Source organism: Hippopotamus amphibius, chromosome 10, assembly GCF_030028045.1.
Source record: "Hippopotamus amphibius kiboko isolate mHipAmp2 chromosome 10, mHipAmp2.hap2, whole genome shotgun sequence".
In the NCBI taxonomy this organism is placed as follows: Eukaryota; Metazoa; Chordata; class Mammalia; order Artiodactyla; family Hippopotamidae; genus Hippopotamus; species Hippopotamus amphibius.
The window spans coordinates 87,495,625-87,512,173 of NC_080195.1; the positions used below are offsets into that span (position 1 = coordinate 87,495,625).

A 16,549-nucleotide genomic window follows, 5' to 3' on the forward strand; every position below is an offset into this window, starting at 1 on the left:
GGGCATTCTCACTAATGTGGCCCCATGAATAACTCTCAAGGCTTTTATTATGGCTCTGAGTGGACTCTTAGCAGCACAGCCTCCCTTTAGCAATCCTCTTCCCCTCAGGCTCCAAAAGGATTATACATAGCAGCTGAAAGAAAGCATCATTGGTAAAAACAAAAGTTTTAAAGGGGAAAAAAATGGGAGCGAAGTGGACATATTGGAGACAAGTCATGATTCATGGCCTGTACTGTGTTCCGCCTCTCTTTCTCTTATTCAATACACTCTTTAGTTTTACTGCTGGATAAGAGGGGACCAGACCAGTGCACTTCTCCTAGCAACCAATATCAGTCAGCAAAGAAGGCATGTCATCTGCTCAAAGGGAAAACGGAAGAATCTGGGGTCATACAAAGCCAGACACATGTTCTTTTCCATTTGATCCCAAATTGATTATCAAAAAGGATTCAGTAAATGCTAAATAATTCTGTTTTATGTGAATGTTAACAATCCACAGAACTAAATATCAGCTTGTCCACTCTACTAGTTTCAAATGCTGGTCCAATTCATTTCATTCAAATGTTCAGTTTTGCACTTTTCCAACACTCCCACATCCCTCATTGTTCACAGAGGCTGCCTCTCCCAGGTATATCCTTGCACCTCCTGGACTATTTCAAATGCAAAGATTACGCATAAACTCCTATAGTGCCCCAAGTTCAGAAAGCTTAGAATTGCATCCTGAGAAAGATAGGCTGTAAAAGCAATTGCCTAGTTGTCTTATTTGCATGCCATGTTTAGCTGCTGCTTAGAAAGATAAAAACCGCTTTTTGAAAAGTTAAAGAAAACTGGAATTTAATGATGAGACAGTTTTACTGAGCAGCTGAAAAATCTGGAGAGTTTCATAAGATCCAACCGGTGAACATCACAGGTGTTACAGTTTAACAGAAAAGTATAATAATAATTCATAGCCCAGGAAATGCTCTTCACAAGATAAAAGTTGTCTGTTGGATTGTGAGTAGAGGGCAGGCATCAAACAACTCAGAAGTGCATTCATATCTTACAGCCATGTGTGTATGGGGTGGAGGGATAAAAGGTATCTTTGCCCAAATTCTGGACCCACATGTTGTACACATTTTTCCCATTCTTTTTTCTTTCATTTTGTATTATAAGTTGACATTATCCAGGCTTTCAAATCACAAAGGTGGACTGAAACACTTAAAAACATACTTAGCTACAAAATCACCTTCATATTTTCAGGATAGCCAGTGAGGAACTCCCCAGTAGAATCTGTTAGCACTTCTTTTCTGGTGAAGTTATTAAACAGCATTTGTGAGAAGGAGGGTGCAAACCTCAACTGAATGACAGCTTGGAGATGTGTGAGTACAGGGCTCAGGAACCATGGAAATACTTTTTCATTGTTAGTTTTAAACTCTTGAGATTATCATTGCATCAAAGAAAAGTACGAGAGTGAGTCAAAAATTATCCATACTCTGGCTATAGTAGAAATTCTACAGCCAGAGTGCAGATAATTTTTGACTCATCCTTGTAGTTCTCAAACCATCAAATTCAATGTTCTAACTCCTCACAGTCCATTTTGGATGAAAAAAATGCTGAAGAATATTAGGTTACCAGGTACTTTCTTTTTGAAAGGTTACACTCTTCTTACTCTGCATTGCCTCTAAACAATGATCCAGCTGGGGAGGGTTCACATAATTGGCATATGGGTAATGGCTTCTGGTCATAGCTGTTGACATGCAAAGGTGTTTTAGAATGGACAAGCTGTTGCACATTTAAGGTGGGGAAGCTGAAATGCCTGCTGTAATTTTAATAGGTCAACAGTTAACTCAGTTTTCAATAACTACACTATTATTTGACAATACATTACAGTTCACTTTAAAATAAAGATACAAAAAAACAACTTAGAATGCCTATTGCTGGGTTCATCCAGAATTTCCCTTAATTTACTATAACCCTGAAAATTATGTTTTATAACTATCAGACGTGCCTTCACCAATTAGTGTACTGTATTCACGCATTTGCTAGTATTTGGAAATATATATTGTTAAACTCTAAAGTACGGCCTTGATTTATAAAATTTATAACCTTTTCTTTATAAAGAAAACCTCTTGACTTAATTTTTTGAAGGTCAAAAGTTCTCGCCTTTTTAAGCATACTTATTAACATTTTAATTGTTTATAACTATTGCACAGGTCTTGGACAAATCCTTTACATTCCAAATGGTTTCCTTGTTCTTTGTTTAAACTTGAAAAGCAGTGTAATGATTGAGTTGAGTTATATTCCATTTCTCCAGTTCATTTCCAAAAAAGGCTTGGGACCAAAAACTAGGGGAAGAGACCCCATATCAACTCTTACAACAGAAATTAAGAAGTGGCTGTTAACCCTCTCCTGAGCTGAAACTGCCATGTGACATATGGTTCTGGTTACAGTGGCCATAAACTAATAAGTACATTGGCTTAAGACTACTGTTTTTTTAAGTATTACCTTTTTTAATCCCATTTATTTGTAAAGAAACAATAAGTACCACTGGTCATTAATGAATGAAAGTGGATGTGAATCATAAGACTAGTGAATTTTGACAAACATCCATATTCACATCATTAAGCCCACATCAAAATATAGCCCCCATGCATGCATGAACATAATGGTGATTATTTTCAAAGATGGACATTTACAGTTTGGGATAATTTTTTTCAGGATAAATTTTCCCCTTTAAGTGTACTCAAACAGAATGCAAATGATAGGACATTTAACTAAATGACTTACAAAAATAGAACTTAAGGCTAAGTGAGACACTGGAGAGTACACAGTCAAATATCTATTTTTAATAAGAATCTATAAAGTCATGTAATTAATTAGTGATAAAGCTTAAACTAGAGTCCACAGCTTCTGGACACCCATGGTATATCCCTTCCACAATAGCAGTGATATTCCTTTATTCTGGTTATCCTTGATATACACAACCATTCAATATGCAAATCTGATTAATGGATAACTGAAAAAGTATTAGAATCAATGATGTCTATACTAGATGAAAGAAAGATAAGTGGGCTATTCAGGAAAGAAAATGTTGAGTGGAGACTGAATGTTAATATTTTAAAAATTTTCTATACTATAAGTGTTTACTTAGAACCTAGAAAACTTTGTCTCCTACAAGATTTATCTTCATGGTGCTTTATATCAAAAGCACCAAGTAAAAAATAAAATGTAAATCAGTCAACACGAACCAAAATACAGGGTTTTACAAGCATGTTCTGTTTGTTAACAAATTGATATTTGCAGTTTGCCTCTCTTGTTTATTCCTTTCATTGATAATACCACTCACTTGGGAATCCCATTTGCTCTGTAATCAGCACATGATGCAATGGAAACGTACATGTCATAGCACGTTTGTCACAGTTGCATAGGTGTGGCCACAGATGAGTCCCCTTAAGAGGCAACAAAAGTTCTTATTCAGTCATCTGAAGACTCATGCTTGAAAGGTTATGTGAAAATCATCATGAAATGCATCTCGAATGTAGTTCATAATTAGCCTGATAAAGTCCTTTTAAATTTACTTCTACGCCATACTTGGAAGAGAATAACAATAGTATAAAAACACTACTTATAATAAAAATAATAGTAAATAACACTTATTTGGGGTTTATTATGTACCAGGCACTGTTCAGAGTATTTTTAATATAATTTCTACACATATAACATATATATGTCACATACAGATATATATTACATATATACATACATCTAATTCTATATATGATAACATATATATATACACACATATATTCTATATATATATACACATGCAGGTGTATATATATATATGTGTGTGTGTGTGTATTCTTTTATTTCTCTTATCAGCTGTTTGAGAAGACACTATTACCATGCCAATTTTAAAGATAAGGACACTGAGAATGATTAAATCATTTGCTCTAACTTCCTGAGTAGTGTTTGTTGACTGTCTTTCAGTAATCATCTTACACTTCTTCCCCACTGTACTGTGTTACAATGAAACTAGACCCCTTGCCTTTCCCCTAGCAGACCTTTGTCACCTCCATGCCACTCCCCCTGTTATTCCTTTTGCTGAAATGCAATTTCCAATCTTTCTATCTATTAGAACTCCACTCTTCCTCTAAGGCCCACTTTAAATGACCCACTTGCTGTTGACCTTTCCCAGACTGCACTAGCTGGAAATCACCTGTTCTTTCTCTGAGTTCCCAGTGTATGTTGTGTGTTCCTTCAACACCCCCTCCCCCACATTTGCCAGATACTACTCTCGTTTCAGTGACTTGAATATTTGTTATCTTATATTCTGAAGAGTCACCTCCTTGAAGGTGGGAACTATTTAACTTCATTACCTTCCTCCCAGAGCCCTCAGCAAGGTGCTCTGTTTATAAACAAGCGCTCAATACGCCTGTGCTGAATCAAATGAATGACCTCAAGGTGTCTTAAGCTAACTCCCTTATTGACATGTTCAGAAAACAGCTGGTCATTGTCAATGACAAGAGCCTGGAACTCTTATTAAGGAGTTCCAGGGTTGAGAAACTGGAAATAGTCTTTCACGAGAAGCATGGTATAGAGAGAAAAAAAAAATCCCTGGACTCTAGTTTCAGCTCTACCGCTAAGCAGCAACAGGCTCTGTGACACAGCACATAAAAACTCTGAGCTTCAGCTCTCCATCTGTCCAACCAATGAGAGAGTTACACCACATAACTGCAAAGAAACTTCTAGCTCTGAGATGTTATTCTGTGATTTACATTTAGTATTGTTGAAGTCTCTGCTAAAAGTGACAGGTTCAATTTGGGTTAATTTCATCTGTAAAACTTTACAGGGCAACTGAAGAGACGACTTAGAAGACAGTCACTGAAGGGATTAGATGTTAGGACTATTGGAAACGTAAAGCATATTATTATCATATAAAATTGTTTCACTATAAATATCATATCTAACTCATAAAGGCCATTCAACATTTTCTTTCCATGGTGAATTAAAAGAATATATTTACCTCACACATTTCCAGGGGGAATGTCAAACAGTATAGTTGCTTTGGAAAACAGTCTTGTTCCTCAAAAGGTTAAACACAGAATTACCATATGACCCAGAAATTCCACCCCAGTTATATATCCAAGAGAAATGAAAACATATGTGCACACAAAGATTAATACACAAGTGTTCATAGCAACGATCTTTATAATAGCCCCAAAGTGGAAACAACCTAAATGTTCATGAACTGATAATTCAAAGGATAAATGATATGGAATACTATTCAGCAATAAAAAAGAACAAAGTACCGATATACACTACAGCAGGATGTAAGGGAAAACACTAGATGAAGGGAAAGAAGCCAGTCACTAAAGACCATATCTTGTATGGTTCTATTTACATGAAATGTCCAAAATAGAGAAATCTAGGGAGACAGGAAGTAGACTAGTGTCTGGCTTCCTAAGGCCGGGGAGGAATGGTAGATGAGCAGCAGGATACAGGGCTTCTTTTTTTGGATGACAAAAAGTTCTAAAATTAGATTTTAGTCATGGTTCCACAATTCTCTGAATACACTAAAAACTACTGAATTGTACACTTTACATGGGGGAATTGCATGGTATATGAATTATATCTCAACCATTTCAATAAAGTTGTTGGGGGGAAATATTTAAGTAGCAAAATTTAGAGAATGTCTACGTTTGCCTTTATCTCAGTTTTTAAAAATAAACCTTCCAGTTAAGCCACCTTAGAGTTATTTTCTTAAAATCAAAAGTAGGTCTATAAAGAGGGTCCTACCTGCCAAATCCTGAGTATATCTTTTAATTCTATCCCTGAAAGAAAGTAATCATTTTTACCTGTTGTTAAAGCTTAAATGAAAAGTTGCCCTAAAGGTGAAGAAAAGTCTCAATTTCTGGACTAGATGTCATCGTATAAGTCAACATTCCTTAGTCAGATGAGTGTGTGTGTGTCCTATTAAGGTACCTTAGAATCATCTGAAGGAATGCCTCATCAAAACATGCACACCACTCAGCAGTGTGCTAAAACACACAACAGCGTTAGTATGGGAATTGGGAGCAACCATATAAACCATCATTGTAGAAAATACTCTTGGTTAGAAAAGAGAACTATCAAAGCAAGGAGTCAATTCTTTATCTCCTGCCAGGTGAAAGGTGGAATATTAAATCATCAGAAATCATGATGTCATTGATGTCAAAATATGCATGTTTGATAACGAGAGAGAGAGAAAGAATGAGAGAGACATACACACAAAAACACACCCCCCCAAATCGATAAATAAGCCTAGTTCAAATGGTAAACGTTTCATGTGTTGGGCTAAGGCATGAAAATAAACATCTCAAAAGCACTCCACAAGCACATTTTCATTTATTCAACACATGCTTGATTCTACTATGTGTCGTCCTGTGCTCTAGGCACTGGAGGATCACAGGTAAACAAAATAGACAAAGATAAGCCCATGCCCCAGGAGCTCAGTGGAAGCGGCAGACATAAACATACTAACATAGCACATGGCAAACAGTCTTCTAAAATATAGATGGTCCCCCTTGAGAACAGCAGAAAAATTTGCTTACTGTCTAATACAGTCAAGACCATGTTTCCCTCCAGGCCAAAGGTTAGGCAGATTTCCTTATCGCCCATTATAAAATATCCTGGCTCCTAAGCTCGGGGCTCCTCAGCTGTGAGGCTAACCCCTTAGGTGTGCATCATCTACCTGGGCCGCACTGCACTGCCCCAAGGGTCTTCAGGGGAAAGGTAAATCTGCATACACGTGAAGGCATGATGCCTGCTGTGCCCTGGCGAATGAAATCCAACATCTGTGACCCAGGAGTTTCATATCTTTTGCCAGCATTCATAAAGTCGTAGCAGTCTAACGTCTCAGCTTGCAAGTAGGGTAAAAGGTCGGTCCCTTCAGGGTTGTTTATACAAACACATGCACGAGCATGGGCACGCATACACATACATCTGTGTGCGCACGCGCGCGTGCACACACACACACACACACTTTCAGGATGTGATAAGCGCTAAGAAAAAACTAAGGTAAAGCGGGTAGCCCAATAGTGTTTTAAGGAAAACAGTTTTACATAAGGTGGCGCATACATCTGAAGAGATGACATTAGATAGGGATTCATTAAATCAACTGACTCACCCATGCAATGATCTGGGGAAGCTCATTTCAGGTGGAAGAAAGAACAAAGGAACAAATGCAAAAGCCCTGTGTCAGAAATAAAACATCAAAAAGAAAGGTCTAAACCTAGGTTCCAGTAGGGAGTATGAACAGATGAGGTCAGAGAGCCAGTGAGGGATCTGAATTTGAAGAGCTCTGTAAACTGTGGTGAAGAGTTCTCACTGGAGGCCATGAGAAGCTTCTGAACAATGAGCTGCCATTATCTTATTTACATGCTTCTAAAAGGTCCCTGTGGCTACTGGGTGGAGATCTAACTGGATGGGGCAAGGTGTGGGGATTGGAAGGACATTAACAGAAGCAAGATGATCATTTATTGGGCTATTCCAATAGTCCAGGTTTTGACCAGGATGGTAGTGGTTGAATTAGTAAGAAACATTTGGAATCTATTTGAAAATGCATCAAAACAATATGATGAAGTAATAGATGCCTAGAGGAATGGATAAATAGATATGTGGCAACTAAGTATAGTAAAATAATGATAGAATCTAGGTGGGAAGTTGCTGTACAATTCACTGTACAATTCGCTGAGTGTTTGCTGTACAATTCTGCTTACATTAAAATATTGGGGGAAAAAATCACAAACACATAAAACTGTAGGTATCAGGGTATATTTCAAAGGATTTACTAACAAGTTGGCTGTGGGGTATGAGAGCAAGTCAAAAATGATTTTTAGTTTTGCATCATGAAAAACTGAATCGTGATGCCATTTCCTGAGCTGGAGATGACTGGAAAGAGGAGCAAATTCTATCCCTGGCTTAAGTTTGATATATTCGTTTTTAAAAAGATTTTATTGAGGTATAATTGACATTTAACATTATATTAGTTTCAGGAGTACAATACAATGATTCACTATTTGTATACATTGGGAAATGATCACCACAACAAATGTGGTTACCATCTGAGTTTGATACATTCTTATTGGATATCAAGCAAAGATGTCATGTAGTCAGCTGGATATGTGAAGTGATGTATGGGCACTGGAAATACAACGGTATATAGAAGAGTCAAGTTCTAATCTCATGGAACTTACATTCTTCCACATGTGATTAGGGCAATTTGAGCAGTATCAGCATAAAGAAGGATTTAAAACCCACATGACCAGATGAAAGATATTAAGGATTAGGTGCAAATAGAGGAGAAAACACTAAGGATTGAGGCCTAGATTACTCCAATGTTGTTTTGAGTTAGAGACAGGGTTTTTTGGGTGAAGATGCTATACTTTAGATGCTATATTCGATTTCTATTATGCTGAAACATTGCAAGAGTTTATGGAAATTTCCCCTTAAAGGACTTTATGTAATCATTCATTCATGCTTTATTCAGTAATTTAAAAGAAGAAGAAAATCATCAACATCAATGTACTGATTTAGGTTGATAGGTCTATACCTGGAAACACTATAAGAAACATAACAATACTTCTCTTTGAAAATAAATCTATAATATAGCACTCTGTAACTTTCTGCTTGAACTCAGATCTGTAGATTTCTGTCTGCCTAAACTCTAATAAGAACTATATAAGTTTGCATCAAGCTATATAGGATTGTAAAAGAAAAATGATGAGTGAAGACCCCAACTGGGTATATCCAAAGTTAAAACACTATTAACGTATCTCCTTTAAATGCAGATTTTCTAAATTGTTATCCAAGAAACACTGTCACCTATTTTCTTCACTCTTCAATTATTTCTTTAATCCCTGTGTCCAAAAAAGAAGGAGAAGGAGAGGAAGGAAGAAATGAAGAAGGAAGAGGAGGAGGGGGTACAGGAGGCGCAGGAGAAAGATAAGAGAACTAGGACGAGAAATAAGTAAAAGGAAAATCTTTTTTTTCCTAACTCTTCCAAAACCAAATTGCACATAGGAAGTAAATAAATAAATATCTCCTACAGATTGCAGGAACTACTGAAGCAGATGTTACTGGACACACCCATCCTACATACATAAGCTCCCTTCATTACTATATATGTATCCAAATGTAGGCAATCTGCTTACATATCCAGATTTTTATTAGCAAAGATACTATTTTATACAGGTTGCTCAAGGATGCGATGACTAGAATTATTTTTTTCATATAATCATGACCTTTTTATCTTTAAAATACGCTTTTTTCTACGTTTTAAGAAATCCTTTTGGTTTATGGTCCACATGTTGCCTAGAATCAAAGGTTATTCAAACAAAGCCAATTCAAACGTGATATCAGTGCATAGTTGCAAGAAGAAATTCCAGGTTACTTAAATGCAATTTAAGTTCTGAAATGGACTGCATATGGCTACGATAATGAGCCCATTACTGAAAGAAGCACTTTAGCAAAATGCATAAACCTATGTGAGATTCTCTGTCTTCACTAAGCACATGTATCATCTTTATCTCCCCAAATATCACATGCACCATCTTCATTTTAAAACAGTTAAGGATTAAAGGCAAGAAACTATCTTCATCTTAAAAACATCTTTCCACCTGTATCGTAGAATTATGGAATCAACACAATGTATGGAATACAGATGCAACCCAACAGTCTTGTGATGGTTCATATTAGTTCCCTGTAAATGATTACAAAACCATATTCTTATTTAAAAATAAAGAAAATCTGGAGAACAAAGGCTAAACTCAATACATATTCTCATATATAACAGTAAAGAAAAATCTGCATTTGGTTAATTAACCTGTATTGAATGAGACAATCTTTATTTACATCCCAAACAGAAAAGTTTTCCTGTAGTTCTCAACTAACTTAATATTTATTCTCGACGTATTCCTACAGACACAAGATATGCAAAAATCATAAATAATATTGGCACATAACTTCCATGAGGATGCAAAACTCTAACATTTTTCATATACTATAAAAATGCACATATAAATAACCCACCAAGCAAATTTCAATGCAAATCTATGTATCATTTGTCACTGAATAAAATTAATTTCTGTGTCTAGCACAAGGAGAGTCAGTATATCTTTAAAATGGTACAAGCTTCTCTAAATTTGAAATTCATGGGGAGAATAAGCACACACTTCTAAGAAGGATAATAAGTAAACAGAAATCACAGAACCCTGGAAAAGTAAGAAAGCTTAGAGAGCCTACAAACCAACCCTCTCATTATATATGTGAATACACAACCCCAGTGCGTTGAAATAGCCTAGAGGGCAGTGTTGTCTACATCCCAAATGTTCAACAATCCCCGTGGAGGGGCCATCATCATTTGGGAGTAAACCAAAAGCAATCCAATGTCAAACGTATGACTTACATACTAATTCAGTAAGTGTCCACAGTTTCCATTGCTTTGGATATAGTATATGCTAAACACAAAAACTACTTTCACACACAAGAATTTACTATTACCTTTTCAACTCCTCAACCCTGGGCATTTTTCACTACATTACTATGAATTTTGCTGCACAATTATTGCCCAGACACAAACTACCCCCTTATCATATAATTATAAATCACAACAGGGTCCTGGGTGTATCTGTGGGACAGGAGGGGCAAGGTAGGGGGAGAGAGGGAAAGAAGGGAGGGAGCTAGGATAGGAGGGAGGGAGCCAGGATAGGAGGGAGGGAGGGAAGGGGAGAAATGATGTCTTGCTACTGCTGTTCCAGCAAGCTGGTTAATTGCATTTGTTTCATATATCTCCAAACACCCTGGTACATTAATTACATTCTGTAACACCAAGCTCTTCTGATTCCCTCTGTCACTTCCACTGAACAATTTAATTGTATTCTTCCCAGCTATACAATGACTCAAAAAAAAGAAAAATTTGGTGATACTTTTGTAGCCTAATATATAGTTTATAATGCATTTCTGGTATTAAAATAGATAAATTCACGGCTTGTGAGGATATATTATCCAAAAAGTTATATCAAAGTCTTCTTATTGTGATAATCAAAACACTTGGGACAAAACCTTTTTGTTATCATAATCTAAATGTATTATAAAGGTAAATATATTGAAAAAGAAAATGTCTGGTGAAAAATTAGATATGATTAGAGATATTGCCACAGTATAATTCACAGTGATTAATTCCTCTACGTCTACGACTTAGAAGGGAAAAAAGAAAAAAGCAGTGTGCCCACTTGAACGCCCTGCCTACCATTGCTAGGGGGCATAGGTACTCATGTAGTCCACGATTGAAAACAGCCGCTTGACAGTAGGTAAACTCATCTGTATTGCCTCATGTTTATAGAAAGGCTTCCTTTTTGAGTCTGATACATCAGGCTCTGGGCAGTAGCAGCAGCTGCTGCCAGGAACAAAGTTAGCTTCTACAAGCAGGCAAAAACTGGTAGTGTCTCAAATAATGACTTTGTCCACAATGCAAATTCTGGAAGAAAGTTTATGTAGCAGCAAGCTACTATAATGGCTCAAATATCTGGACCCATACACCTCAGATTCTTTACAAGTACAGTAATTAAAAATCTAAAGTACTACAATCCACACATGCAGACAAACATATCATGCTCTAATCTTCTCTTTAGACCAATTCTTCCCATTGATGTGAAAAAGTCGCTAGAAGGTTAACACCAAATGTTTTTTTGACTTTCTTCTTTGGAACAAACAAACAAAAAAAGCATGTTAATGATTACTTCCACTAGTCATCCAAAAGAGCTACCAAAAAAAAAAAAAAAAAGATTTTGCAATCCTCCCACAGGAAACTGACATCCTGTGAAAATATCCCAGGAAACCAAATTTGAACAAAAGACAGGAGAATCCGAGGCAGAATGCTGTCTGCTTGACAGACTGACTCAACCTAGAGGGAGACACCTATAGCACCTGTTTCAGAACCCCATTGTGTTTGCCACTGGGGACGGAGCTGAGTGTTCCGTGCCCACAGGCAGCCCACAGCTTCTGCTTCCCCCTTCCTGGAGCCTCGCCCAGTCTTACTTTTGACAGTTTTCTCCCTATGATCTAAATCTTCATTCTGATACCACGCTAGGAGAGCACGTACCAGGACACAGGTGATACACATTGATCCCCGAGATACCATCTCAAATTCCTAATCCATTGCACCTTCATTGGGGTGTCTATTACTTACTTCACTTGAATTTCTAAGCCAAAGTTCAGATACAAGAGCAAACCCCAAAATGAGAGCAAGCACAAGAGTATCAGACTCGTTCAAGAGATTTACTTTCATATTTCTTTTTCTAACAAAACTGAGAGCCCATCATTTATTACCGAACTCCTCAATTAATTAAATTAGAACAATAGGTGACTCCTAACACGTTTCAGTCGCAGCAGTTTAGAAACAAAAGATAAAACCTCTGCTCCCCAAAAGCCCCCATGCCTGGCCAGGAGGGACGGAAAGGTATAATGTCATTTTATTTATAGCCCGCATCCGACTCAGAAAGAAATGTTTTGCGGGGGAAAGAGGATAAAAGCATTGTAACTTACCATCAACCCGAACGTATAAAAATCCACAGAGCAGTAGTTGTGTAAACATCAGCCGACTCATTTTGACACATTAAAAAGGATCCAGGTTGTTTAAGAAACCAATCCCAGAGAGCAAAAGTACAAAAATAAGTATCAAAAAAAGAGGTAGGTCCAAAGTTTAGACTTTCCTAGCTGCTAATTAAAGTCAGGAAGAACAAATGGCAAGATCAGAAGGGGTTAGTGGAGAGGTCTTGAATGGGGCACACTTAGATCCATCCAAATGAACGGAGGGCACTCCAAAGGCTGCTGTATTTCCACACGCAGGCTTCCTAAATTCCCACGAATTCAGCCCAGCCGGAGGGATTATTCAAGTGTGTCTAACCCCCTCTCCTCAGGCTCCATGGCAATCCAAAGCCAAGTTCTTTCTTCAGAAGTCAAGAAGATGAAGGGGGAGGAAAAAGACCTAATTCCTAGAAAGTGTTCCACAAACTTGCCAGCGCGCTGCCGAAAAAACATTGGCCTGCCCACTGGTTTCCTTTCCCCTGGTCTCCGTCTCGGTAGCAGCTCCACGTCCAGAGTTTTTTCACTTAACTTCCATAATAAGGATGTGTCAAAGCAACACTTTGCAGGCGGGCCGACTTGGCGGGCCTCTCCTTTGCAACCTCGTTGCCTCGCTCCACCTCTCTCGTTTCCAAAAGAGAGGCAAAGGGAAACCGGGACGAGTAGGGTGGAGAATCCGAACTCCTACGTGGTGGGGCTGCAGGGAGGGAGAGAGGGAGGCAGGGATAGAGGGGCAGGGCTGAGGCTGCGGCCACCCCCCGCGGTGCCGCCTCCAAGCGGCTGTGAACCTGGGCGGCGGCAGGCAGGAGCGGAGCGGGGCGGTAGGGCCCAGGAGCCCAAGAGCGGGAGACCAAGGGAGCGCGCGGTCCAGCTGCCAGGCGCGGTCCAGCCGCCCGCCCGGGTCCAGCCGCCCGTCCCCCTGGTCCGGCCGCCGCCGCTGCGCCCGCGGCCCCGCAGCGGAGCGTCCGCCTCCTCCTGCAGCTGCCGCGGGTGGAAGGACTTAGCGGAGGGAAGGCGAGGAGGCGGGAGGAGAGGGGAGGAATGAAAGCTGCTTGGAGTCGGCCCCGGGAAGGGGGGCGGGGGTTGATGAGGGGGTGCACCGAGCCTCCACCTCTACACTCCGCCACCCGCCCGCACAGGGGGCCCCAGCCCGCCGGGCAGGGGGGGGAGGAGCTGGAAAGCCGAGAATCCTAGCGGGACGGAAATTAACAAATTCGGAGCCGAGGCCACCGGTCAACTCCTTCCCCTTCTCTGCGCCTCCTCGTCCCCCCTCCTTGCCGCCTCGGGAGGGGAGAGGTGGGCTCCGGCCTCCTGCTCCTCGCCGCGTCCCGTTTAATGGGCAGGTAATTTTCTCGGTGAGTGATTTCATGGAAGCCCTTCCTAATTATTCATCCCTCCGTCTGCCGGAGATGCACGCGCTTTCTGGAAAAAGATCATCCTCCAGGACCCAGGGCGCAGCCTCATTACCCGTTAAAATCACACAAACATTCACTCTTCACCTTTTAGCAAAATGAGAAGCTGAGCGCGAGGGAGAAAAGGAAAGGAAACAATATAACCACTTTTTGGAGCGGAAAGGTTGTGTGGGGGTGCTTTCTCTGTCGTTAAAAAGACACAAGAAAAAAGGAGGGGGGCGAGATGTACAGAAATCTGTAGCCTCCACTGGCTTGTTTTAGCCAAGATCTATGGCCCCCTGAGGAATCCCGGGGAGGAGGGGGAAGGGGTAGCATCCCCTCTTCTGTTAGTTGCCTTATGATCCCTCAAAGATGAGTTTGACACGGGATTGAGGGATCCCAGGGAGTTCAGAATGGAGGATACAGAGTGGGGATCAGGGAGCTTGGGTACGGGGGCCGGTACCCGAAGTTCTTACCCTCCAAAGACTAGCACCCCTGATAGGAAATTCGGAAAATACAGTATCATATCAGGGAAAGCTGAAAACCCAGCTGAGCTAACGAAGCTCAAAATCAGCTGAATTCCAGCCCAATGACAAAATCCTGAAAATTAAGGCAGAACCCACCAAGTGAATACCATTCAGGACCGGGATGATTAAGGCAGGCCACGTTAGATCAAAAGGGATGCTAGTGTCTGCGGTTGCCGCCGGTGTGGCCAGTGTGGCCGGTGTGGCCCGGCCCACGTGTGATCACAGGCTCGCTGGTAGCTAGCTGTTTGATGCTTGTTCGGCTGATTACAAGGCGGGTTATAAGAACTCAAGCAGGTTCCCGAGCCCAGCTCAAAGCTGGATGGTGAGTCTTTAGTTCCCCCTACTGGAAAATATTAGAAAAGATTCTTTCTGTTTGTGGCCTTGTGAAGCAGTTTAAAGAGGAGCCTTTGTTTGGGGGTATATTTTGGTGTTGCCACTCAATTTAGCTCTCCCTTGCCTATTATGGATGTGATGTTGTGTGTTTCAGAAAAAACTGGTCAGTGACACTCAAGTAATTAGCAGAGTTTTGATGGCACCTCTGCTTGCTTGAAAATTATGGTAATGCAATAGTCTTGCAAAAGAATAAAAGCCACTCTTGTGAAGCACTGAGTAATTTCAGCACACTTTTGATATACATTATTTCGTTGCTTTAAAAAATGTGCATTAGTGTGCTGAAGTTAAATCACTTGAATTCTCACAGTAATGATTCTAAATGTATTATTCTTTTACCACTCTATGCAAAAAAAAAGGGGGGGGGATGCCTAGACAAGTTCACGTGCTTTTTTTTTCCCTAAAAGACCAAGTCTAACTTAGATGATATGGTGGTCATGGAAAACCCCAAAAACCATTGGATTCACATCTCTCTTATCTAGCTTTAATATTGCCAAATAATTGATAATTCTTTAAATTTTTCATTTTAAGCATTCCAACTAGCTTTAAAGTCAGAGATTATAAAGTCTACTTCATTCCTCTAAATAATGTATCACCACCACACCCCCCAATCCCTATCTCAGTCAAATTTCCCTACTTGGGTACAATAAAAAATATTCTGAAAGTAAAATCTCCCTAAGAATAATGCAGAAATTAGCAAATCATACAGACTTAAAGCTCTTTAATTTTAAGATAGATCTCAGAAAGGAAAATAGTGAGACATTTCATCTGCAAGAGTTTTGTCATGGCTATTCATCTGGAGCGAAAAAGGTAGATCTGACTTCATATTTGTTAGCCTTACCATCTACAAATGCCTTTCCTTAGGTGATCTATAAAGTCACTTGGAGGCAGAAGGGGTGTGTGTGGGAAGTTGGAGGAGAGTAGGTTGAAGGAGAATGACCTAGCAATTGCTGTGAAAAATGTTACCTCATCTTTCACAGAAAGTTGTACTTGTGTAGAGTATGACAAAAGACCTCATATAGAGAAAAAGGTTTATTTAAGAGACATTCCTTTGGTTATATTTATTTGGCATTTTGGACCAAGCATCATCATTTTCCATTCACACTTTACCTACTAAAAGTGAGGAAGCACACCATTGATTTCAGTCTGGTGCCATCTTTTTGCAATACATTACTACATTATGCAATCATGTCTGTAACAAAGTAATTTGGGGGTTTATGTTTTGTGACTTTTCTTGAAGATAAGTTCACAAATGATGTTTGAAAAGAATCCTTTGTCAGTATCTCACTTGATATAAAATGTAACCAAGGAAAACTGATGACTTTACACATAAGAGTCTCATACCAAGTGATGGTTTAAGATTATGACTAAAACTCTTAACACTAACCGTTACCGTAAGAATCAACAGACAGAAATGTAATATGGACAGCAATAAGTCCAAGGGGAACAAAGATACCACCTTATGAGAGGTTTGATAAGATCTGTATTAGAGAAAAGTTTACATTTCAATTAAATTTAACATACTTTTTGTGAGTATTGTCTGTGGAAAAAATGGATTCCTGTTTTTCTAAAAGGAAAAACTTTAAAGCCTGAACATTCTACTAGAATTTAAAAATTCAATTTTCACAGTGCTTTAGCTAA

At 39.3% G+C, this 16,549-nt stretch overlaps 1 protein-coding gene and 1 pseudogene across 9 annotated transcripts in view; one reads left to right on the forward strand and one right to left on the reverse strand.

The window, feature by feature from the left end:
- The window catches only part of ROBO2 (roundabout guidance receptor 2), a 570,793-nt gene extending 557,501 nt beyond the window's left edge, over nucleotides 1-13,292 (reverse strand). For all 9 annotated transcript variants that reach the window (XM_057696195.1, XM_057696205.1, XM_057696199.1 and 6 more), the window contains exon 1: nucleotides 12,562-13,292. In XM_057696195.1, the coding sequence (XP_057552178.1) occupies nucleotides 12,562-12,622 (61 nt within the window). In that variant the 5' untranslated portion in view covers nucleotides 12,623-13,292. The remainder of the gene's footprint in view (nucleotides 1-12,561) is intronic.
- A 1,347-nt stretch (nucleotides 13,293-14,639) lies between these two features.
- LOC130829864 (cytochrome b-c1 complex subunit 7-like) overlaps nucleotides 14,640-16,549 on the forward strand; it is a 188,026-nt pseudogene continuing 186,116 nt past the window's right edge.